The sequence below is a fragment of the Heterodontus francisci genome, chromosome 41 (genome assembly GCF_036365525.1).
Source record: "Heterodontus francisci isolate sHetFra1 chromosome 41, sHetFra1.hap1, whole genome shotgun sequence".
Taxonomy (NCBI): domain Eukaryota; kingdom Metazoa; phylum Chordata; class Chondrichthyes; order Heterodontiformes; family Heterodontidae; genus Heterodontus; species Heterodontus francisci.
This window is the reverse complement of record NC_090411.1, coordinates 17523875-17549344: the sequence shown is the minus strand read 5'-3', so window position 1 is coordinate 17549344 and position 25470 is coordinate 17523875. Positions and strand designations below refer to the sequence as shown.

Sequence of the window (25470 nt, the reverse complement as noted above, 5' to 3'; positions counted from 1 at the left end):
ACAAAGTACGTCTGAAGTCTAGTCACTGTCATAATATAAAAAACACAGTAGCCAATTTGTGCACAGCAAGCTTCCACAAGCATCAATGAGAAAATAACCAGATTCTTTTTTTCAAGTGATGTTGGTTGAAGCATAAATATTGGCCAGGACACCAAGGCAAACTCCTTCGAGTAGTGCCATGGCATCTATTACTTCCACGTCTCATTCAAAATACAGTATCTCCAATCGTACAGCATTCCCTCCGAACTGCACAGGAGTGTACCTGGATTCATGTGCTCAAGTGTCCTGAAGTGGGACAGGAAACCAATTTTTAAAAAATGACAACTGCCAATTGTTGCAAGTAAATCAGGCATTCGGGTATGTATTTAACCTTGAGCACGAGCAATACTGGACTTGGGAAATGTCTGGTGCTGAAACTGGGTGCAAATAACAGGGAAACAATTCATTACAAAACATGTGATTTCCCTCACCCCAAAAGAAGTTCAATATTCAACCAAAATGTAGGGATTGAATAGGTCAGTACCAAACTGGCACAGCTGAATCATTTTTTGCGTATGATTCTATTCAACCTCACTCATAGCAAGGAGCAAGAGAACATTATGTACGGTTTTCTATTAATGAGGAGAGATCAATAGCAAGTCTCTAGGTATCAGGATATTAAGTGAGAGGATTACTGTACATCAAGATCACTTTGCAAAACACCATCTTTGCAAGACACTTTTGCACGTCTTGTTCTGATTGTGAATATAGGAGCTGTAAACCTCTACAGCTGATGCTGTGCTGAACTAAATCCACAGGTTGTCCAATGCTGCAACTTTATTGTTGAATTAGTTGCACCATCTGCAGAAGAATCAAACTCATTTGAGGAACAACTCATAGGGAAATCAGCAGTCAGTTGTAAGACACACACACATGCACACAGATGCACGCACTAGGAGATGCAATGACCACACAGAAGAACCTTATTTCATTTCTGTCAAGATAATAAACATGTTTACAAAAAGCAGGAACAAAGTTTGCCCCAATAACTTGAAATAATGAACAGTACATATCAGGTCAAAGTAAGCAATGAATCTTGCATGATGAATGCTAATACTAAATTCTCAAGCCTCGGGCAAGAACAATGACAGCACAGAAGGAGGCCATTCAGACCATCGTGACTGTGCCAGCCGAAAAAAAACTAGCCGCCCAATCTAATCTTCAAGAATAAGAGATTAGAGACCATCTCCCCAGCAATACAATAATGGATTCCCAGATTCAAGTTTAAAATTGGGCTGGATCAATATGTGTTGAGAAAGGGGGATTGAAAGTTACAGAGGTATCATTAACAGCGCTGCTCAATATTTCAAGAGGATTGCGGAGAAATACATGTGCGGTTGAGGAGCTACAGGCGGTGGAGAGAGGAAGGGGATATCCACATCGGAACAACCATAATTCTGAGCAAAGGCGGCTAGGTGGGCTGTATAGCCTTCCTCATCACAGACTTTATGATTCTGTGTAATTGTTCAAGAGGTACAGGCATTGTAGTAACAGATTTCACACATACTACAGTACCCAGACATACAGGGTAGAAGATGAAAAACAGATGAAAATGGTGCAATGCATTGAAGAATTTTGCAGTCTGAACAGTCCAGCTTAGCAAAACATCAGATGGGTACAGTCCTGTCTTAGAAGCAAACGATCGCTCAGGGCATCCCACCACTACTTATTAGTCCCAGTATCTTCCTAAAAGAAGCTAGTGTGATATAAGCACCTTCCTCTTAAGTGGAGTGATGTGGCGAAGTCCAGGCACGGCACACCACAATCAACCCACTTCCAGACTTTCTGTGTTTCACCACTCCCCCCCTGGTTTTCCTGTCCGTTTTCTTCTCTGGGATCTTGTGGTCTTCCCTTTTGGGGGTTTTTTGACCTGATCGTGAGAACCTTTCCACTTCTTTCCTTTCTGATTTTTCACACTTGATGAATGCAGCGCAGATGTCAGCGAAGAGATTCTGGAAAACAAAGACAGACAGATGTTTCAGAGTCCAAGACATTGTCAGCAGGCCTCAATCTATTAATTGGGACTCTGATAACTAATTCAAAATCAACTAGTTCCAATTATCTGGCAATTCAATTACCATGATAGTATGTTATTCATATTGCTTAATTCAAATTACTGGACAAAGTAACTTTTTGCAAGCACAATAAAGCAACATGGAATTATAAATTATGATATACTTCTTCACAGAAACCTTAAAAGAAAAAGCAAGGACAGAAAAATGGAAAATGCTGGAAACACTCAACAGGTTAGGCAGCATCTGTGGAGAGAGAAACAAGTTGATGATCAATTGTCAGAACCCTGCTGAGTATCTGCAGCATTTTCTGCTTCATACTTCAGATTTTCACCATTCACAGTATTTTGCTTTTGAAGAACACTATTTTTTATTCTGTAAGCTATTAATTGTCAATAAGGTTAAGGGGAGATTAAATGTGGGATTCAAAATCATGAAGGGTTTTGATGAAGTAAATAAGGAGCAAAGGTTTCCACTGGCAGGAGGGTCAATAGCCAGAAGACACAGGTTTAAGTTCATTGGCAAAAGAGACAGCAGCAAGATGAGAACTGTTTTTGCACAGCGAGTTGTGGTGATCTGGAATGCGCTGCCTGACAGGGTGGTGGAAGCAGATTCAATAGTAACTTTCAAATGAAACCGGATAAATACTGGGAGAAAATTTCAGGGCAATGGGAAAAGAGCAAAGGAATGGAGCTAATTGGGTAGTTCTTTCAAAGAGTCTGCAAAAGGCGTGAGGGGCCAAATGGCCTCCTTCTGTGCTGTAAGATTTTGTAATTTTATGGAAGAAAATGTTAGCTTCAAAAGAAATGGTCTTGTGACTTATGGGAAATATCCCAGAGCAGCTCCGTAGAAAACGTCAGAACAGCTTGCAGATTTATACAGTGCCTTTAATATAGAAAAACATCCCAAGATATCCAACTTGAACATGATTTCCTGCCATCAGATGGGTCCAAAGCAGCTTTTAGGCCTTTCAGAAGTCACGTTCAAACTATTAACCAAGGAGCAGCTCTGGGATCACAAATAGGGAAGGCAGTGGCATAGTGGTATTGTCACTGGACTAGTAAGCCAGAGACCCAGGGTATTTCTCTGGGGACATGGGTTTGAATCCCACCACAGCACAGGTGGAATTTGAATTCAATTAATAAAAATCTGGAATTAAAAGCTAGTCTAATGATGGCCATGAAACCATTGTCAATTGTTGTAAAAACCCATCTGGTTCACTTAAGTAGAAGGAAATCTGCTGTCCTTACCTGGTCTGGCTGACATGTGACTCCAGATCCACAGCAATGTGGTTGACTCTTAAATGCCCTTTGAAATGGCCTAGCAAGCAAATAAGGAATGAAACCAGACACACCACCCGGCATCAACCTAGGCACCAGAAACGACAGTGGCAAACTCAGCCCTGTCAACCCTGCAAAGTCCTTCTTCCTAACATTTGGGGTCTTGTGCCAAAGTTGGGGGAGCTGTCCCACAGACTAGTCAAGCAGCAGCCTGACAGTCATATTCATGGAATCATACCTTACAGACAATGTCCCAGTCACCACCATCACCATAACAAAAGCAAAATACTGCAAATGCTGGAAATCTGAAATTAAACAAAGTGCTGGAAAAACTCAGCAGGTCTGGCAGCATCAGTGGAGAGAAAAGCAGAGTTAACGTTTCAGGTCAGTGATCTTTGGAAACATTACCTCTGCTTCTCTCTCCACAGATGCTGCCAGAGTTACTGAGTTTTCCAGCACTTTCTGCTTTTATTACCACCATCACCATCCCCAGGTACGTCCTGTCCCAACGGCAGGACAGACCCACCAGAGGTGCAGCACAGTGATATACAGTCAGGAGGGAGTTGCCCTGGGAGTCCTCAACATTGACTCCGGACCCCATGAAGTCTCATGGCATCAGGTCAAATATGGGCAAGGAAACCTCCTGCTGATTACCACCTACCACCCTCCCTCAGCTAATGAATCAGTGCTTCTCCATGTTGAACACCACTTGGAGGAAGCACTGAGGGTGGCAAGGGAAGAATGTACTCTGGGTGGGGGACTTCAATGTCTATCACCAAGAGTGATTCAGTAGCACCATTACTGACAGAGCTGGCAGAGTCCTAAAGGTCATAGCTGCTAATCTGGTGAAGGAACCAACAAAACAGACTTGACCTCGTCCTCACCAATTTGCCTGTCGCAGATGCTTCTGCCCATGACAGTATTGGTAGGAGTAATCACAGTACAGTCCTTGTGGAGATGAAGTCCGTCTTCACATTGAGGATACCATCCATCATGTTGTGTGGCACCACCATCATGCTAAATGGGTTAGATTTCAAACAGATCTAGCAATGTAAAACTGGGCATCCATGAGGCGCTATGGGCAGCAGCAGTAGAACTGTACTCAACCACAATCTGTAACCTCATGGCCCAGCATATCCCCCACTCTACCATGAACATCAAGCCAGGGGATCAACCCTAGTTCAATAAAGAGTGCAGGAGGGCATGCCAAAAGCAGCACAGGCATACCTCAAAATGACATGTCAACCTGGTGAAGCTACAACCCAGGACTACTTGCGTGTCAAACAGTGTAAGCAGCATGCGATTGACAGAGCTAAACAATCCCACAACCAACAGATCAGATCTAAGCTCTGCAGTCTTGCCACATCCAGCCACGAATGGTGGTGGACAATTAAACAACTAACTGGAGGAGGTGGCTCCACAAATAACCCCATCCTCAATGATGGGGGAGCCCAGCACATCAATGCAAAAGATAAGACTGAAGCACTTGCAACACCTTTATTTTATATTGCCTTTCAATCATTCTGCCTACCAAAATGTATCACTTCACACTTCTCTGATAAATTTCAGCTACCACGTGCCCATTCCACCAGTCTGTTTATGTCCTCTTGAAGTCTGTCACTATCTGCCTCACAGTTCGCAATACTTCCAAATTTTGAAATTGTGCCCTGCACACCCAAGTCCAGGTCATTAATATAGATCAAGAAAAGCAGTGGTCCTGTTACCAATCCCTGGGGAACCCCACTGTATACCTTCAACCAGTCTGAAAAACAAACATTCACCACTACTTTCTTTGTTTTCTGTCACTCAGCCAATTTTGTATCCATGCTGCCACTGTACCTTTTATTCCATGGGCTTTAATTTTGCTGATAAGCCTGTTTTGTGGCACTTTATCAACACCTTTTGGAACACCACACCAACTGCATCACCCTCATTAACCCTTTCTGTTACCTCATCAAAAAATTCCATCGAGTTTGTTAATACAATTTTCCCTTAACAAATCCGTATTGGCTTTCCTTAATTAATACACATTTGTCCAAGTGACTGGTAATTGGAATAGAGCAAAACATCAAAATTTGGTGATGATACCAAACTTGGAGGTGTGGCAGACAGTGATGATGATTCAAATCGACTGCAACAAGACAAATAGGGTGGCAGAATGGGCAGGCAAGTGGCAGATGGAACTTAATACAGAGAAGTGTGAGATGATGCATTTTGGCAGAGGGATAAGGAGAGGCAATACAGACTAGATGGCACAGTTCTGAAGAGTCTGCAGAGATAGAGGGGCCCGGGGGTTCATGTGCATAAATCTTTGAAGGTGTCAAGACATATTGAGAGAGTAGTTAGTAAAACATATCGGATCTTGGGCTTCATAAATAGAGGTGCTGAGAACAAAAGCAGGGAAGTTACGTTGAACCTGTATAAAGCTCCGGTTGGGCCACAACTAGAGTATTGCAGCCAGTTCTGGTTGCCACACTTTAGGAAGGATGTAAGAGCCTTTGATAGGGTGTAGAGGAGAATTACCAGAATGGTTCCAGGGATGAGGATTTTGGCTAAGAGGTTAGGTTGGAGAAGCTGGAGTTGCTCTCCTTGGAGCACAGGAGATTGGGGGGAGATATGACAGTAGTGTACACAATTATGACAGGTTTAGATAAGGTAGACAAAAAAAAGCTGTTTCATTAGGTGATGGTACACTGGAAAAGCACATAAAGAGAAAATGTTGCAGTGTTACAGGGCAATGGAGTGGCAGTGGGACTAGTTGAATTGCTCTTGCAGAGAGCCGGAGTGAGCTTGATGGACCAAATGGCCTACTTCTGCGCTTTAACCATTCTATGATTCCATGAAGACATACCAAGTTGCAACAATCCAACAAGTAAAGAAATTCTCCTCAATTCTCTCCGTGATCTTTTAAATTGATGACCCATCACCAGCTCCCAACCAGAGAAAACTGTCTTTCCCTATTCACTCTTACAAAAAAAACCCTTGGTAATTGTAAATATTTGTTCAATTCCCATATCCTTCTGTGTTGCAGTGGAAATAGTCTCACATCAGACTAAAAGCTTACCAATCCTTGGCATCATCCTATTTAATATAATTTCACTACTTTTAAATTCTACACCCCTTGAAATAAACCTGGGTGCTTTTCTTTTAGCATTTTAATTGATTTGCTGGTCTGCAGTGCTGCTTTTAATCTTTATTCATCTGTATTCCTAGATTCTTTACTCTTCCATCCATTCAGTTTCTTATTTTATAAGCTGTAGGTGATGTTTCTATTTTTCCTACCAAAGTACACTGCCTCGCATTTATGAATGTTTAAGTTCATTTGCCACTTAACTGCCCAGTCTGCAAGTTTTCTAACGTCTGGTACTATATTGCATACTTCCTCAGTGTCAGCTTACCCCCAGTTTGATATCTGCAAATTCTGATACTGAGTTGCTGGTTCTCGAGTCCAAATCAATAATGTAAATTATTAATAACAGTGGTCCCAGCACTGATCCTTGCGGAACACCGCTTTCTACCTTCCTCCAAACTGAATAACTACCCTTTACCCCCTACTCTCTGCTTTCCTTTTTTAGCCAGTTTGCCATCCATTCAGCTATTTATCCACTGACTCCACATGCCCTAACCTTTGTCGTGAGCCTCCCATGTAGTACCTTACCAAAGGTCTTTTGAAAATCCAAGTATATGACCTTTAATGCATTACCCTTGCCTAAGCTTTCTGTTACTTCACCAAAGAATTTGAGACGTCTTCTCAAATGTCTTCTGAAAATCCATCTGCAGCATTCCCTTTCATCTATTTAACTGATCACTTCTTCAAAAATCTCTATAAAGTTGTCAAACGTAGGATTTGCCTTTAACAAATCCATACTGTCTACCCTCAATTAACCCATGCATTTCTAAATGCTCACTAATTTTATCTTAAGTCATGGATTCCAAACATTTACTGATGTTGAAGACTCGGGTGCATGCCATCGGGTACCACCCTGCAGTTCTGACCATTTTTGGAGAACCAACTCTTCTTCTACACCGATCTCAATCGGTTGCTCTATATCCTCCTTTGGGAGAACTATGATCACACTTCGACCAGCATTTGTTTAAAAAAAACAATGAAATATTTAATAACTCTGCCATACCTTCATCCTCTATAATTAGACTCTCTCCCTTTCCCAAAGTGCCTCTACCCTCTCTAACTTTCATACATACATATGAAAGGAGTAGTAGGCCATTCGGCCCCTCTAGCCTGCTCCGCCATTAAATAAGATCATAGCTGATCTGTTTGTGTCTCAAATTCCACACTCCCATCTACCCCCGATAACCTTTGGTTCCCTTGCCTAACAAGAATCTATCTACTCCGCCTTAAAATTATTCAATGACCCTGCCCTCACCACCTTCTGAGGCAGAGTGTTCCAAAGTCACACAACTCTCAGGGAAAGTTTCTCCTCTTCTCTGTCCTAAAAGGGCGACCACTAATTTTAAAACAGTGCACCCTAGTTCTGGACTCGCCCACAAGAGGAAACATCCCCCCCACATCCACCTTGTCAAGACCGTTCAGGATCTTACATACTTTAATCAAGTCTCCCCTCACTCTTCTAAACTCCAGTGAAAACAAGCCCAGTCCGTCCAACTTTGCCTCGTAAGACAACCCGCTCATTCCAGGCATCAATATAGAGAACCTCCTCTGAACCGCCTCCAAACGCATTCACATCCTTCCTTAAATAAGGAGACCAAAATTGCACACAGTATTCGAGATGTGGTCTCACCAATGCCCTATATAACTGAAGCATAACATCCTTTATTTTTATTTTCAATTCCTCTCATAATAAAGGATAGCATTCCATTAGTCTTCTTTATTACTTGCTGTACCTGCGTACTAGCTTTTTGTGACTCATGCACTAGAACACCTAGATCCCCCCGCAACTCGGAATTCAGCAGTCGTTCTCTGTTTAAGCAATACTGTGCTTTTTTATTCTTCCTGCCAAACTGAACAACTTCACATTTTCCCACATTATATTCCATCTGCCAGATTTTTGCCCACTCACTCAACCTATCTATATTGGTCTGCAAGCTTATGTCCTCTTCACAACATACTTTCCTACCTATCTTTGTGCCATCTGAAAATTTAGCTACCAAGCCATTGCTCCCTTCATCCAAGTCATTGATATAAATTGCAAAAAGTTCCTTTTTTACTTACTAATAAAAGCACTAACTTTATTACCTGAAGTCTTTTTCATAAACATCTCTAGCCCTTCTAATTTGCCTTTTTCACCGACCAACTAAACTTAATTATATAACTCAATTTTTTAAGCCTCATTTTTAATTAGTGCCTCCCCTTTAAAGTTTCAATTCTGTTTTAATCTCTCAATATATGCATGGGGAGGAATATATTGATTTTGTACTCTGATATTTAAAGATTTTCCACTGCTGCTCAGCTGGCTGTTTGTTAACTTTTCTGCTGAGCCCTTCTAATCTCGCCAATTCTTGTCCTTTTTCCAGGTTAGCATCCTATGTTTGACTACTAAGAACACAAGAAATAGGAGCAGGTGCTGACCATATGGCCCCTCGAGCCTGCTCTGCCATTCAATAGAATCATGGCTGATCTTCTGTCTCAACTCCACTTTCCTGTCTGCTTCCCATTTACCTCGATTCTCTGAGACACCAAAAAATCTATCTCAGCCTGAGATAAACTCAATGATCGAGCATCCACAAACCTCCGGATGGACAATTCCAAAGATTCACAACCCTCTGAGCGAAGAAATTTCTCCTCGTCTCAGTCCTAAATGATCAACCCTGAGGCTGTGTCTCCGTGTTCTAGATTCCCCAGACAGGGGAAGCAACCTCTCAGTGTCTACCCTGTCGAGCCTCCTTAAAATTTCTATTGTATTTTTTTTGTTCTGCTCATGTTGTGGTTACTATTTTCCAATTGTTACTGTCACATCACATAGTTTCCCCACTTCATTTTTCAAAGCTAAATCAAGCAATGCTTCTTTGTTTGTTGTACTAGAAACATGATGATGATGATGTAGGACACAATCCTGGATTTTTCTAAACAAAAAACCCACTTTTCTAAAATGCTATAGCCCTGTTCTGTTTCATATTTTTGTGGCCTATATGCAGAACTCCCTCGCCATCTCATCTCATCTCCACTGTTTGGGAAGCCTGTAATGCACATGGAGAATGTTACCATTTTCCTTCCTATTTCTTAACTGTATTAATATGGATTCTCTCTTAACACAACCTCCGAGGACAACCTTAAATTTTAGAGGTGACAGAATTCTTTACTAAATACTGCAACCAGAAATTGTTATAATCTGGAAGATTACATACCCATTTCTGTCCAAACCTAATCTATATCTCCATTATCAATACATCATATCCCTCCATAGTTATTGACACTTCAATGTTTTCCTGAATGCTGGGGGCATTCACATACATATCACTCAATACTGATCCCAAATTTTGGAATGTTGATGTTTATTTTTTCCCTCTATTTAATTTTTTGATATCCATTGGCCTTTCCACAATGTTTTTATTTCACTATCTCAAAGCCTCTTTCTTTCCCTCTCTCCCCTGATAATTTCTCACTATTTGTCCCATGCTAAACTTTCTGCTTCTATTCAAACAGCTTCGATTGCAATGCAAACGATAGGGACAGTTCCCATTTTTGATATTACCAGAGGAATTGAACAGTGAAGCATTGTTCTAACCAAAAGTCTTCATCCTCCTAAGAAAATTATATTTTGCTTATTTTCTTATACAAAATCCTCTCACCAAGACCATCACAGGCAACTACGTTCCTCCTCTGATGCCCAGAAATGTGTACTTCCAAGAGTCAGTGGATTGCAATCAAGAGCAGAACTCTGGTCCATTTCACATTCCCTAAACCAGGATGGTACAGTCAATTGTAATGCCCTTAATGAACTGAAGCTTCCAAATCAGTAAGGCAGAGAAGGCATCCTCATCTCTAAGCTACGAGGGAAGCTCTAAACAAGAGAATTTGACAGGGCTTAAAAGGTTAATTTAAGATGACAGGTTGCATAGACTAGGCTTCTATTCCCTTGTGCATAGAAGATTAAGGGATGATCTAATTGAGGTGTTTAAGATGATTAAAGGATTTGATAGGGTAGATAAAGAAAAATTATTTCCTCAGGTGGGTGAGTTCAGAACAGAGGGGCATAACTTTAAAATTAGAGCTAGTGCAGGGGTCATGTCAGGAAACACTTCTTCACACAAGGTGTAGTAGAAATCTGGAACTCTCTTCCCCAAAACAGCTGTCGAGGCTGGGGGTCAAGTAAAACTTTCAAAACTGAGATTAACAGAATTTTTTTGTGCAAGGGAATTGAGAATTATGCAACCAAGGTGGGTAATTGGAGTTTAAACACAGATTAGCCATGATCTAACTGAATGGCTCAAGAGTTCAAGGGGCTGAATGGCTTAGTGCTGTTCCTATGACTGCTGGTCCATTGCAGTGGATATATGTTGAATGAGTTTTTGACATTACTATGCCTATTTTTAGATCATGTACATGTGTCGAACATAGCTTTGTATCTTTGCTAGCTACAGATACGAGACATTGCAAGGCATGAGGACTGGTGAACAGGGATCAACTTATAGTTCTCTCAGGTCTAACCCCAACATTGTCATCAAACCTGCAAACAAGGGTAGGCTGTTGTTGTCTGGCGTACCGACCTCTATCTTGCAGAGGCTCAGCGCCAACTCTCAGACACTTCTTCCTACTTCTCCCTGGACCATGAGCCCACCACTGAACATCAGGCTACTATCCACAAGACTGTCACTGACCTCATCTCCTCTGGAGATCTTCCCTCTACAGCTTCCAACCTCATAGACCTACAACCCCGGACAGCCCGCTTCTATCTCCTTCCCAAAATCCACAAACAGGACTGTCCCGGCAGACCCATTGTGTCAGCCTGTTCCTGCCCCACTAAAATTATTTCTACCTATCCTGCCTCTATCTTTTCTCCCCTGGTTCAGTCTCTTCCCACCTACATCCGTGACTCTTCTGACGCCCTACGTCATTTTGACAATTTTCAATTTCCTGGCCCTAACCGCCTCCTCTTCTCTATGGACGTCCAATCTCTCTACACCTCCATCCCCCACCAGGATGGTTTGAGGGCTCTCCACTTCTTCCTTGAACAGAGGCCCAACCAGACACCATCCACAAGCACCCTCCTCCGCCTGGCTGAACTTGTTCTCACATTGAACAACTTCTCCTTTAACTCCACTCACTTCCTTCAAGTAAAAGGTGTTGCTATGGGTACCCGCATGGTCCTAGTTATGCCTGCCTGTTTCTTGGGATATGTCGAACATTCCTTTTTTCAGTCCTACTGAGGCCCCCTCCCCCAACTCTTTTTCCGGTACATTGATGACTGTATCGGTGCCGTTTCCTGCTCCTGCCCGGAACTGGAAAACATTATCAACTTTGTTTCTAATTTCCACCCTTCTCTCACCTTTATATGGTCCATTTCTGACGCTTCCCTTCCTCGACTTCTCTGGGGATGGGCTGTCTACTAATATTCATTATAAAGCCCACTGACTCCCACAGCTATCTCGACTTCAGTTCTTCACACCATGCCTCCTGTAAGGACTCCATTCCATTCACCCAGTTTCTCCGTCTCCGACGCATCTGCTCTGATGATGCTACCTTCCATGACAGCGCTTCTGATATGTCATCCTTATTCCTCAACCGAGGATTCCCCCCCACTGTGCTGGACAGGGCCCTCAACCGTGTCCGGCCCATTTTCCACACCTCTACCCTCACCCCTTCTCCTCCCTCCCAGAACCACGACAGGGTTCCCCTTGTCCTCACTTTCCACCCCACCAGCCTCCACATCCAAAGGATCATCCTCCACCATTTCCGCCACCTCCAGCGTGATGCCACTACCAAACGCATCTTCCCCTCTCTTCCCATCAGCATTCCGAAGGGATCATTCCCTCCGCGACACCCTGGTCCACTCCTCCATTACCCCCACCACCTCGTCCCCTTCCCACGGCACCTTTCCCTGCAATTGCAGGAGGTGTAATACCTGCCCATTTACCTCCTCTCTCCTCACTATCCAAGGCCCCAAACACTCCTTTCAGGTGAAGCAGCGATTTCCTTGTACTTCTTTCAATTTAGTGTACTGTATTTACTGCTCACAATGTGGTCTCCTCTACACTGGGGAGACCAAACACAGACTGGGTGACCGCTTTGCAGAACTCCTCCACTCAGTCCAAAAGCATGACCGCAAGCTTCCAGTTGCTGGCCATTTCAACACTTCCCCCCCACTGCTCTCACGCTCACATCTCTGTCTTGGGATTGCTGCAGTGTTCCAGTGAACATCAATGCAAACTCGAGGAACAGCATCTCATTTACCGATTAGGCACGCTACAGCCTGCTGCACTGAACATTGAGTTCAATAATTTCAGAGCACGACAGGCCCCCCTTTTTATTTTTAGTTATTTTTTTCTTTTTTCTTTTTTGCGTGTTTATTTTATTTTAGTTTGTTTCTACTATGCCTACCCACTATTTTTTTAATGTTTGTGCTTGGGGACAGGCTGCTCAGTTTTCTGTCCATTAACACCCTCTCTGTTCTAATGCTTTGTCTTTCAGCACACCATTAACGTACCGTTTGCCTTTGCTCCATGACCTTCTGGTCAGTTATTCTCTGTGACCCTCTGTCCTATCAACACCTTCTCTTTTGTTATCTCTTGCCCCACCCCCGCTTTACTTGCTTAAAACCTTTTTCATTCCTAATATCTGCCAGTTCGGATGAAAGGTCCTGTAGCGTTAACTCTGCTTCTCTCGCCACAGATGCTGCCAGACCTGCTGAATATTTCCAACATTTCTTGTTTGTGTTTCAGATTTCCAGCATCTGCAGTATTTTGCTTTTATCAACTTATAGTTTGTGATTTCACAGGACACCACAAATTCAGTCTGGCCACATCTCTCCTCTGGACCCATTAAATGTTTACTGCCTGGTCACATCCTCAGATATTCCACTTACTTTGTAGACATTATGGGTTCAGCTCCTTTCCTTGGTAGAGGGTTTTCTCTTTTCACGGGCAATTCCTCATCATTCTTCACTGCCTGCTCTTCCTCAATGTCTTCGGGCTTCAAAAGTAAACAACAAAAAAAAAGTCCATTTATTCCTATTTAGTGACACGAGGATAAAATTATACTGGCAGGCACCAACTCGAACACTTAATTATTGGTAGCAATAAGAGGTAAATCATAATCTCCAGCACCCCTGTAAAGTCTTCAATTTTGTGCTTTCAGATGAGCATATGAATAAAACTAGCTTTTGAGATCAGCTGCATTTCAGAAAACAATTGAGGCGGGATAAAGCACATTAGCAGATGTTAGGACAGGCGACCAAAAGATGGTCAAAGTGGTATTAAGGAGCGTCTTAAAGGAGAAGAGGTAGGTCCTAAGCTCTGGAAATCCCTCCCTAAACATCTCCGTATCTCTACCCCTTTAAGATGCTCCTTAAAACCTACCTCTTCCACCAAACATCTCCTTAAGGAGCTCAGTGTCAGATCTCTGGTGTCAGATGTTGTTTGATAATGCTCCTGGGAAGTGCCTTGAGCCATTTTACTATGTTAAAGACGCTATATAAATGCATGTTGTTGCTGTCCACACGGAGTAGTTAAATCAAAGTTTCTATTGTATATTCAGTTATACATTAAGAACATTTTTCCTTCACATTTGAATGAAAACAAAGAGCTTGCATTTTATGTAGACCTTTCCATGGCATTCCAAAATGCTCCACAGCTATTTCTGAAGTGTTGTCACTGCTGTAATGTAGGGAAATGCAGGGGCCAATTTGTGCACTCTAAGATCCCATAAGGAGCAATGAGATAAATGGATAATTTATTGGTGATATTGGCCAGCACACTGGGGAGAACTCATCCGCTCTTCTTCAAAATAGTGACGTTGGACGTTTTAAGTCTGACTGGGTTTTAATGTCTCATCTGAAAGACAATGCCCATAGTGCTCCAATTCTATGTCTCCAGCAGATCTCCACTGAGTAAGATCACAGACAGGAAGGTGTCCTGAGCGATTGCAGTTTCTGAACTGGGAGCTGCAAATTCAGTCCAAGAGCCAAACAGAAGCCACCCAATCTTACTGGCTGACTACTCTGCTTATATTTCCTGGTTACTCTGAATAGTTTCTCAGAGCAGTCTAAATAAAAAGTACTTCCCCCTGAAACTAGGACAGCAGCATCACGGAACAATGGCATCCAGCCCTCTGCCCGTAGAGGCACTCAATGGAGCGCCTGGAGTGAAAGAATTAAAAGAACAATTGCAGTCAGAAATAGTGTAGTTCAGTCAGTGCCTGTAAAGACAGGTTATAATGTTTCTAGTGAGTACCCTTCATCAGAACTGTATATAATTTTGGCAAGAAATGTCATGAAATGAGAGATTTTCTGTTCCACTAAAACAGATGATACTGTTTTTAAAAATAGTTAGAAATTTCTTTTAGGCGATTCGCTCCACAGCCTAGTGGTATTTTGCTTGTGCCTATCCAACTATCTATCTAACTTCAACAATTTACTCACCTGGTTTGCACCAAGACTGAAAAAATTGGCAGCAGTCAAGTCTATACTGCTGACCGTTGTCACAGTGACAGTGTGGTTTGGATGGTCATACTGAATGGACTCCATTTTGGAAGTTGCCAGTTGATCCAACTCGTCAGCTTCCTCTGTAAGCAAACAGGAAACAAAGCAATCATCCTGAAGCGTGCATATTCCTAGCCAGAGGTGGAGCACATAGCCAGACTCAAAATAAGCAGATGAGTTGTACAAAACTACTTAATTAACTGTAAAGCGCTTTGGGAATCTTAATATCGTGAAAGGCACTATGATATCAATAATGTGCATTTACACAACGCTTTTAACTTAGTAAAATGACCCAAAATGCTTTTTACAGGAGTGTAACCAAACAAAATTGGACACTGAGCCACATAAAGAGATATTAGAACAGGTGACAAGTGATAGGTTTTAAGGAGATAGATATAGAGGTGGAAAGGTTTAGGGATGGAATTCTAGAGCTTAGAGCTGAATATAAACACGACTGAAAGTTATTTTCTTTCTTCTATATATAGCTCTCTCTGATGGCTGTCAGGGGCACAAAGTGTAACACTCCTGATTCAGTTCCCAGTGGATGCGGAACAACTATGCACCCAATGTCAATGCGAGTGGCACTGACCAGGAGGTCTCAGGTTTGAACCCCAGTCTGTGTTAGTAAGATGTCAGCCGTGGCTCAATTGTAGCACTCTCGCCTCTGGGTCAGAAGGTTATTAGTTCAAGTACAGCTCCAGAGACTAACACAAAATCTAGACTGTCGCTCTGCGGCACGGAGGGAGTGCATTATCGGAAGTGCCGTCACCCCTCTCAGATGAACATAAAAGACCTCTTGGCACTATTTGAAGAGCAGGAGAGTTCTCCCAGTGTCCTATCCAATATTTATCCCTCAATCAACATCACTAAGTATCTGGCCATTATTACATTGCTGTTTGGAGGAACTTGCTGTGCCCAAAGTGGCTGCCGTGTTTCCAACATCACAACAGTGACTCCCTTTCAAAAAGACTTAATTGGCTGTAAAGTGCTTTGACCATCCTTCGGTCATGAAAGATGTTGTATAAATGCAAGCCTTTGTTTCTAGCTGATCTCAGTCAGAGCACCAAATTGGTAACTACAGATGGTCTGGGCATCCAAACTATGAAAGAGTAAATTGTCTGTGCCCTACTCATGATCGCCAGCAAATGGTGTATGTGGTCAGTATGTCTATCAGTCAGGTGAGGACAGGATTGAATTTCATTAAGGTGACCATTATGGCTGAATATCCCATTGACATTATCCAGGCTCATCCAGCATGAATGGAAGCATGGACAAGGTATTGAAGATACTGCCATGAATGCAGCAATCCAGTGAGAGGCACTACCTCCAGGGGCTGTAAGGGGAAAACAGAAGGAGCTTAAACTTTCTTTCCTAAAGGTCAAGGTTTTCTTCCAAAATGTTTTAGGCATTGGCAAGTCAGGTAACAGCAGGTACACTTACATGCACACACATGAACAACAGGCATAATACTGGAAGGCAAGCAAAGCCTGTTGAACTGCACTCCCATCAAAAGTCAGGAGAGGAGCGGAGAAAGCTTGAATAGACAGGACCTTTAGTCTCGGTGGTCTAGTCTGATCCATGCTCTGGAGATGAGCCATAACAGTCAGACTACAGCTGCTGGAGTCTCATAAGTCCGGTAAAAGGACTGCTGGCATGAGATTTTTTTAAAAATCAATACCTGAGGAAAAATTGTCCCTCGATAGCTCAGCAAGAAATGATCCCCAGAAGTTTAAGCTTGTAGCCAGTTCAGTCACACTGGAAGATGAAAGTTACCTAAAGCTTCCTGTCTTTCCTTGAACATCTTCACGTATTCTTTATGTCTCTGCAAGTCAGTAAAGAGTATATGTTAGGAAATATTACAGCATCGTTGCACCGCGCATCCCCGATTTTCATCACTTCACTATTGGTGGCCGTGTCTTTAGCTGCCTAGGTCCCAAGTTCTGGAATCCCATGCGGCCATTCTTGCTGAATGAGCCTGGATGTGGGGGAGACCAGAACTCGGGATCATAATCACAAATAAATCTAATAGGAAATTTAGAGGAAACTTCTTTACCCCAGAGAGTGGTTAGAATATGGAACTCGCTACCACTAAGAAAGACTGCATTTATATAGTGCTTTTCACAAATACCAGGCATCTCAAAGCACTTTACAGCCAATGAAGTACTTTTGAAGTGTAGTTGCTGTTGTACTGTAGGCAACACAGAAGCCAATTTGCACACAGCAAATTCCCACAAACAGAAATGTGATAATGGCCAGATAACCTGTTTTTGTGATATTGATTGAGGGATAAATATTGGCCAGGACACGGGGGACAACTCCCCTGCTCTTCTTCGTAATAGTGCCATGGGACCTTTTACATCCACCAAAGTAGGCAGATGGGGCCCTCGGTTTAATGTCTCATCCAAAAGATTGTACCTCCAGCAGTGCAGCACTTCCTCACTACTGCACTGGAGCGTCAGCCGTGATTTTTGTGCTCAAGCCCTGGAGTGGGACCTGAACTCTGAACCCTGTGACTCAGAGGCGAGCCACAGCTGACAAGGAGAGTTTGAGCTGACGAGCACAGACACATTTAAGGGGAAGCTAGATAAATACGAGGAAGAAAGGAATGAAGGATCTGTTGATGGGGGTTAGATGATGGGTGGGAGGAGCAAAAGCATCGCTGTGGACCTCTTGGGCCAAAAGGCCTGTTTCTCTGCTGTAAATGCTATGCTAGACTATGTAAGCCTCTGCCTCTCTCTCCTCCTTCGAGACACTCCTTAAAACCGAACTCTTTGACCATGCTCTGGGTCACCTGTCCTAATAAATCCATATGTAGCTCAGTCCCAAATTTTATTTTAACAATCACTTCCATGAAACACTTTGTGACGTTTGACTATGTTAAAGGTGTTATATAAATACAAGATGTAGTAGTACTAGTTCAGATTGCAGAACCCCTTAGTGACATTCATTACGAAGATATTTAGTTAACAAAGGTACGAGTTCAGTGCACCTGGGTGACAGCGTAATATACACCAGGAACGTTCCACCATTGAAACTCAGGCTGTGTTTAGTTACCTAGGTGTACGATAACTGGACTCAGGGCCTTATCACTAGGGTAAGAAGGGGAAATAAATCAGCTGGGGCTGCTGCTGTCAACCCCTTTCCAATTATCTCTAGTGGAAAATGCACGCATGTAGATGTTGGCTGGGGATGGACCTGGCTAGGATCACCCCTGCAGGTACACAATGAAGAGTGGTCACTGAAGAAAAGGTGCCTTCAGGTAAGATAGGGAGAGGACTGGGCAAAAAAAGAAAAAGGAGCAGAAATAGACCATATGGCCCATCAAGCCTGCTTTGGCATTCAAAATGATCTTGGCTGATCTTAGGATTCAACTCCACTTTCCCGTCCACTCGCCATACCCCTGGATTCCCTGAGAGACCAAAAATCTGTCTATCCCAGCCTTAAATGTATTCAACGACGGATCAGCCACAACCCTCTGGGGTAGAGAATTCCAAAGATTCACAACCCTTTGAGTGAAGTAATTTCTCCTCATCTCAGCCCTAAATGATTGACCCCTTTCCTGAGACTGTGTCCCCATGTTTCAGATTCCCCAACCGGCGGAAATAATCTCTCAGCATCTACCCTATCCAGCCCCTTTAGAATCTTATATGTTTCAATGAGATCACCTCTCATTCTTCTAAACTCCAAAGGATACAGGCCCAATTTACTTAGTCTCTCATCACAGCACAACCCCCTCATCCCAGGGACCAATTAAGTGAACTTTTGCTGCACTGCCTCCAATGCAAGTATATCCTTTCTTAAATGTGGAGACCAAAACTGCACACAGTATTCCACCAAAACCTGTACAGTTGTAGCAATTCTTCCTTATTCCTGTACTCCAATCCCCTTGCAATAAAGGTCAACATGCAATTTGCCTTCCTAATTGCTTGCTGACACCTGTATGTTAACTTTCTGCGTTCCTTGCACAAGCACACCTAAGTGTGTACTTAGAACAAAGAACAAAGAAAATTACAGCACAGGAACAGGCCCTTCGGCCCTCCAAGCCTGCGTCGATCCAGATCCTCTATCTAAACATGTCACCTATTTTCTAAGGGTCTGTATCTCTTTGCTTCCTGCCCATTCATGTATCTGTCTAGATACATCTTAAAAGACGCTATCGTGCCCGCGTCTACCACCTCCGCTGGCAACGCGTTCCAGGCACCCACCACCCTCTGCGTAAAGACCTTTCCACGCATATCCCCCCTAAACTTTTCCCCTCTCACTTTGAACTCGTGACCCCTAGTAATTGAATCCCCCACTCTGGGAAAAAGCTTCTTGCTATCCACCCTGTCTATACCTCTCATGATTTTGTACACCTCAATCAGGTCCCCCCTCAACCTCCGTCTTTCTAATGAAAATAATCCTAATCTACTCAACCTCTCTTCATAGCTAGCGCCCTCCATACCAGGCAACATCCTGGTGAACCTCCTCTGCACCCTCTCTAAAGCATCTACATCTACTTAGAAGTTTCACACCTTTTAAAATATTCTGCTTTTCTATTCTTACAACCAACGTGCATAACTTCACACTTCCCTACATTATACTCCATCTACCATCTTGTTGCCCACTCACTTAACCTGTCTATATCTCTCTGCAGCCTCTTTGCCCTCCCCACAGCTTACCTTTCCACCTACCTTTTTATCATCAGCAAACTTAGATACATTACTTTCTGTCTCTTCATCTAAGTCATTAACATAGAGTATAAATAGCTGAGACCCCAGCACTGATCCTTGCGGCACTCCACTATTCACTGCCTGACAACTTGAAAATGCCCCATTTATTCCCACTTGTTGTTTCCTGTCTGTTAACCAATCATCTATCCATGCTAATATATTACCCCCAACTCCATGAGCCCTTATCTAGCCAATTAACCTTTTGTGCAGCACCTTATCAACACCTTTTGGAAATCAGGTATACTACATCTACTGGTTCCCCTTTTTCTACCCTACTAGTTACATCCTCAAAAAACTAATAAATTTGTCAAACAGTATTTCCCTTTAGTAAGACCATGCTGACTTGTTCTTATCATCTGGGCGTTTCTAAGTGCATTGTTAAGACTCCCTTAGTAATAGATTTCCAATATTTTCCCAATAACTGATGTGAGGCTAGCTTGCCTGTAGTTCCCTGCTTTCTCGCTCCCTTCTTTCTTGAAAAGCGGTGTAACATTTGCCAACTTCCAATCTGATGGGACTGTTCCCGAATCGAAGGAATTTTGGAAAATCGTAGCTAGCGCATCCACTATATCAGCTATCTCTTTTAGAACCCTAGAATGTAGGCCATCAGGTTCTGGAGATTTGTCAGATTTTAGTCCCATAAGTTTCTCCAATACTTTTTCGTGCTGATATGAATTTCTGGTATGGAGCTTGTGTCTTAGAAACATAGGAATATTAGTAGGCCATTCAGCCCTTCGAGCCTGCGCTGCCATTCTAGATCACAGCTGATCATCTACCTCAACGCAATATTCCCGCACTATCCCCATATCCCTTGATGTCATTAGCAACTAGAAATCTATTGATCTGTGCCTTGAACTTACTCAGTGAGTGAGCTTCCACCACCCTCTGGGGCAAAGATTTCCAAAGATTCACCACCCTCTGAGTGAAGAAGTTCCTCCTCATCTCAGTCCGAAATGGCTTGCCCTTTATTCTGAGATTGTGTCCCCTGGTTCTAGTCCCCAAAGCCTCATTTGAAGGCAAGAGATGTGTTGTAACAGCCTTTCATTTCCTTGCTCACATAGCCAATCTTGACATGCAAGCTTGGACTGAGTACATAGAGGCCGTGGAGTGGGTTACAACATAACTTGATATACTCTGGAGCTAATCTTTTCTTTCTTTGCGTATCCCATTCCCATCCCCTTTTGCCTTACACCATCATCCCTTTTGTCATTTAATCGGTGCTGTCCTCCAACCGATCACAGACCTTTCCCTTCGTTGTCCTAACACTGCGTGCCCCCCACCCCAAATCCATTTCCTTGACTCTATTTTCTTGAAAGCTGTTAAATCTCTAACTTCTTCCAGTCCTACACTACAACAGTGACTACACTTCAAACATACTTCACTGGCTGTAAAGCCGTTTAAGGACACCCAAGGTCGTGAAAGGCGCTATGTAAATGCAAGTCTGTCTTCTTTCTCTGATGAAAGGTCATTGGCCTGAAACATTAACTGTTTCTGACCTGACCTGCTAAGTATTTCCAGCATGTTCTGTTTTTATTTCAGATCTCCAGCATCACAGTATTTTGCTTTTGATGTTAGCACCTGGTGTCCACACGAGTGCATGTTCCCAGAGAGATAACAAGTGGTTGTTCTGGCTCTTCTCTGCCAACCTCTAAGCCAAGCCTGCATGCACAAGGCAAGGATCGCCATGGTCTAATGCAACTTCCCTGCCCTGCTACAGCTCAGACTGGATAATTGAGGGCAGAGTAGGGACTGACCTCAGGACTGTCACAATCAGTGTGGGGTCAATTTACTAACAGTTATCAACTGAGCACAAAAATCTATTTCTGTTGAGTCAAACCACAATTCTGTTGCCAATAGTTCACACCCTTAGAAACCTATTACATATCACATCTATCTAAAGGAAAACCAAACTTAAATTATTCATGTACGTTAAATATGTATAGTCTACATTCTAACGATTATTCTGTTCCAATGGCTGCTCCACTGATTTTCTTCAATAGTGAGTGGGTGTGGCATCATTCATATTGGCAGGAAACCTTCATTAATAAATAAGTTGTCCAAAATTAAATTCTACCCTGTCTTTATGTCAGAGTAAAGAGTAATTATTTCCAAAATGACATGCAATATAAATATGACACCATTTATTTTTAATTCCCACAGTTGTTGCATCTGTAATTTCTAATATACGAACAATTTGCCCCACTGACCAAGCTTTTGCTCATCTATCCTAATATCTTGTCTGACTCAGTGTCACATTTGACTTTGTAATGCTCCTGTGGAGCGGCTTGGGACGTTTTGATACGTCAAAGCGTGATATGAATACGAGTTGCTGTCATTTCCTGCCCGCCAAACAGAACCTTTTCAATCCCCACTCTCACCTCCTCTTTCACCCGTTTCTGTTCCTCCTTCAGTTTCACTTTAATTTCTTCCAAAGCCTTCTTCCTCCTCTCCACCTTCCGCTTGTGAAAGCCAGTCAGAAACTCCCTTCAAAAGAAAGACAGAGGAAAAAAAATCAATTCTTTAAAAAGTGCAAGATCTTTCCATAGAATGATACAGCAGACAAGTGAGGTCATTTGGCCCATCATGCCCATGCTGGCTCTTTGAAAGAGCTATCCAATTAGTCCCACTCCCCTGCCCATTTCCCAGAATCCTGCAATCTTTTTCTTTTCAAGTATATATCCAATTCCCTTTGAAAAGTTATTAAATCTGTTTACAGGCAGTGCATTCCAGGTCATAATTCCCTGTAATAAAAAAATTATCTCCTCCCCCCGCTCATGTTTTGTTCCAATCACCTTAAACGTATCCTGTAACAGACCCTCCTGCCAATGAAAATAGTTTCATCTTATTTAATCTACCACAAAGTATATACAGCACAGTAATAGGCCTATGCTGGTGTTTGTGCTCCACATGAGCTTCCTTCCACCCCTATTCATCTAACTCCTATCAAAGTCATTCATACTTACGAACATCCCTATTAAATCAACCCTTAGCCTTCTTTGCTCGACGGAAAATAATGCCAGCTTTACTCTCACCCATAACTGACACCCAGCTCTCCCTCACCACCACCTCTCTCGACTCCTCCACTGTTGCTAAAGTATCAGACTGCTTATCCAACAGCCAGTACTGGATGAGCAGAAATTTCCTCCAGTTAAATATTGGGAAGACTGAAGCCATCATTTTCAGTCCCTGCTACAAACTCCATCCACCTCCCTGGAAACAATAAGAGATTGTCAGTCTGTTAACAACCTTGGTGTCACATCTGACCCTAAGATAAGCTTCTGACCTCATACTTGCCCCATCACCAAGACCACCTATTTCCACCTCCATAACATCATACAACTTCCCCTGTTTCAGCTCATCTGCTGCTGAAACCCTCATTCATGCCTTTGTTACTCTACACTTGACTTTTCCAACGCACTCCTGGATGGTCTCCCACATTCTACCCTCTGTAAACTTGAGGTCATCCAAAACTTTGCTGCCCGTGTCTTAACTCAAACCAAGTTCCATTCACCTATCACCCTTGTGTTTACTGACCTACACTGGCTCCCAGTCAAGCAGAATCTTGATTTTAAAACACCTCACCGCCTCACTTTCCTCCTTTAAGACACTCCTTAAAACCTACCTCTTTGACCCAGCTTTTAGTCAGCTGACCTAATATCTCATGTTGCTCAGTGTCATATTTTGTTTTATAATGCTCCTGTGAAGCGCCTTGGGACATTTTATTACATCAAAGGTGCTATATAAATATAAGTTGTTGTTGACTATACAAACAGCAGCATTAAAATACATTAGATAGAATGTACAGCACAAAAACAGGCCACGCAGCTAACTGGTCCATGTCCCCGTTTACGCTCCACACCAGCCTCCTCCCATCCCTCTTTGTGAAACCCATCAACATACTATCTATGCCTTTCTCCCTCATGTGATTATCTAGCTTACCCTTAAATGCATCAATGCTATTCACCTCAACTAGTGAGCTCCATTCTAACACTGTCTGGGTAAAGAAGATTCTCCGAAACATTCCTCACTTGTCTCTCCAAATTTCCCATCCTACAGGCACTGCCCCGACTGCGTCCAGTGGATGAAACAAAAGACCAGTTGGTCAATCGAACCTGTCATAGGGCATGAGCTCATACCCACTCAACCTTCCCAAGCTCCTTTCATCCCCATTCACTCCAGCCCCTACCCTTACCACCCACCCCTCCCTACCCCCACTCAACCCTCCCAACAGCACCCCAACCCCCACTCAACCTTCCCAATCCCTCCCTGCCCCCACTCAACCCTCCCAACTGCTCCCTACCCCCACTCAACCCCTCCCTACCCTCACTCAACTCTCCCTACCCCCACTCAACCCTCTCTGCCCCCACTCAACCCTCCCAACAGCACCCCAACCCCCACTCAACCCTCCCAATCCCTCCCTGCCCCCACTCAACCCTCCCAATCCCTTCTCACTCACCCCATCGCCATTCACACCCTCATACCGACTCACCAGCCCCCCCTCCACCCAGCCCTAGCTACAGGGGGAGGCCATTCAGCCCCTCGAGTCTGTACTAAACTGAGATGACAGGCGCAGATTGGGGACATTTCATGGCGGTTGTTGAAGCTGCTGCCGCGGCCTCACTCACCGCCTGTCCTCCTCGCGGAAGATCAGGACACCTCGACCCCGCTCCCGGCCCCCTCCCCGGCCATTCTTTCTCTTCATTTTCTTCGCCCAGACTCTCCGTCTCCACGCGTTGCTATGAGCAACAGTCACATCCGTCCGGGCTCTGAATTCCCACACAAACGTTCCGCTTCCCCACCCGACACTCAGCGGCGGAAACCCGGGGGAGGGTCACTCATTGGATATCGGGGTCACTCTCACTGTCTGGGGGTTACTCATTGGATATGGGGGTCACTCTCTTTTTGGGGGTCACTCTTGGCTGTGGGGGAGTGGGGGAATTGGGGGGGTGGGCGCTGTCACTCCGTCTGCTGCCTCTTGTCCCTTGCCCCGCTGTCCCTGAAGAAAGAGCTCATGCTGTCAGTTTGGGGCCTGGGCACTGCAGGGTATAGATTGCATGCTAGATTCTCAAAATTATTGTTTTCATGTTGTATTTCTGGTTCCTGAGGGCACTTGCCTTAATGTTTTGTCTTTCTGTGTAATTTCAGCTGCTCAGATGTACCAAAAAAATGGCTCACTCACTGCTTTATCAAATCATCTCCACATTTCATTAATCTTACGGGGCAAAAACCACATCTGTTTAAGCTCAATAATTAATGAAACTTCCTATAACCCTGTCACAACGTAAGGTATTTGGAGGATGCATTTTAACCTCATCAGGGAGGTGCAGATTCGGGTTTCTCCCCTTCCAGGTTTGTCCTGGAGTTTCCATGACTTGATGATTAATCTCCTGGATTCCCCTGTGAGTAAGCATTAAAAAAATATGTTTTATTTCAATTTCTTTGAACATGTTAATTTATTAATTATAAAAATATTGGAGATGAGGCAGAGAAGATTGTTTGACTAGGTGTGGCAAGACGTCATGTGATGAAATCTCCAGAACTATGTCTAGCCAAAGTTGACAACCCAAGTGCAGATGCAGGCCAAAAAACCTCCTCTATTCTGCCCCCAAAGTGTGTCTCAGCAGCAAACTCAGAAGTGCATTACCCTCCTCACCCCTCCATGATCTGCTTCTATTCCCATGATTCCTGCGTGACAGTGTCAAATTAGAAGCATTTTGGGCAGCTTTTTTAATTCGTTCATGGGATGTGCGTGTCGCTGGCTAGGCCTGCATTTATTGCCCATCCCTAATTGTTCTTGGGAAGTTGGTGGTGA

The 25470-nt window shown here is 43.4% G+C and overlaps 1 protein-coding gene across 1 annotated transcript; it reads right to left on the bottom strand.

Annotated features, from left to right (window-relative positions):
* Nucleotides 1-962: 962 nt before the first annotated feature.
* Nucleotides 963-24421, bottom strand: nol12 (nucleolar protein 12). Its single transcript, XM_068019393.1, has 6 exons — nt 24284-24421; nt 22037-22142; nt 16720-16768; nt 14887-15029; nt 13333-13439; nt 963-1991 (listed from the first exon to the last, which is right to left on the bottom strand). Exons 1-6 carry the CDS (start codon nt 24358-24360, stop codon nt 1832-1834), a joined length of 642 nt encoding a protein of 213 aa, XP_067875494.1. The 5' UTR covers nt 24361-24421; the 3' UTR covers nt 963-1831.
* Between the last annotated feature and the right edge of the window lie 1049 nt (nt 24422-25470).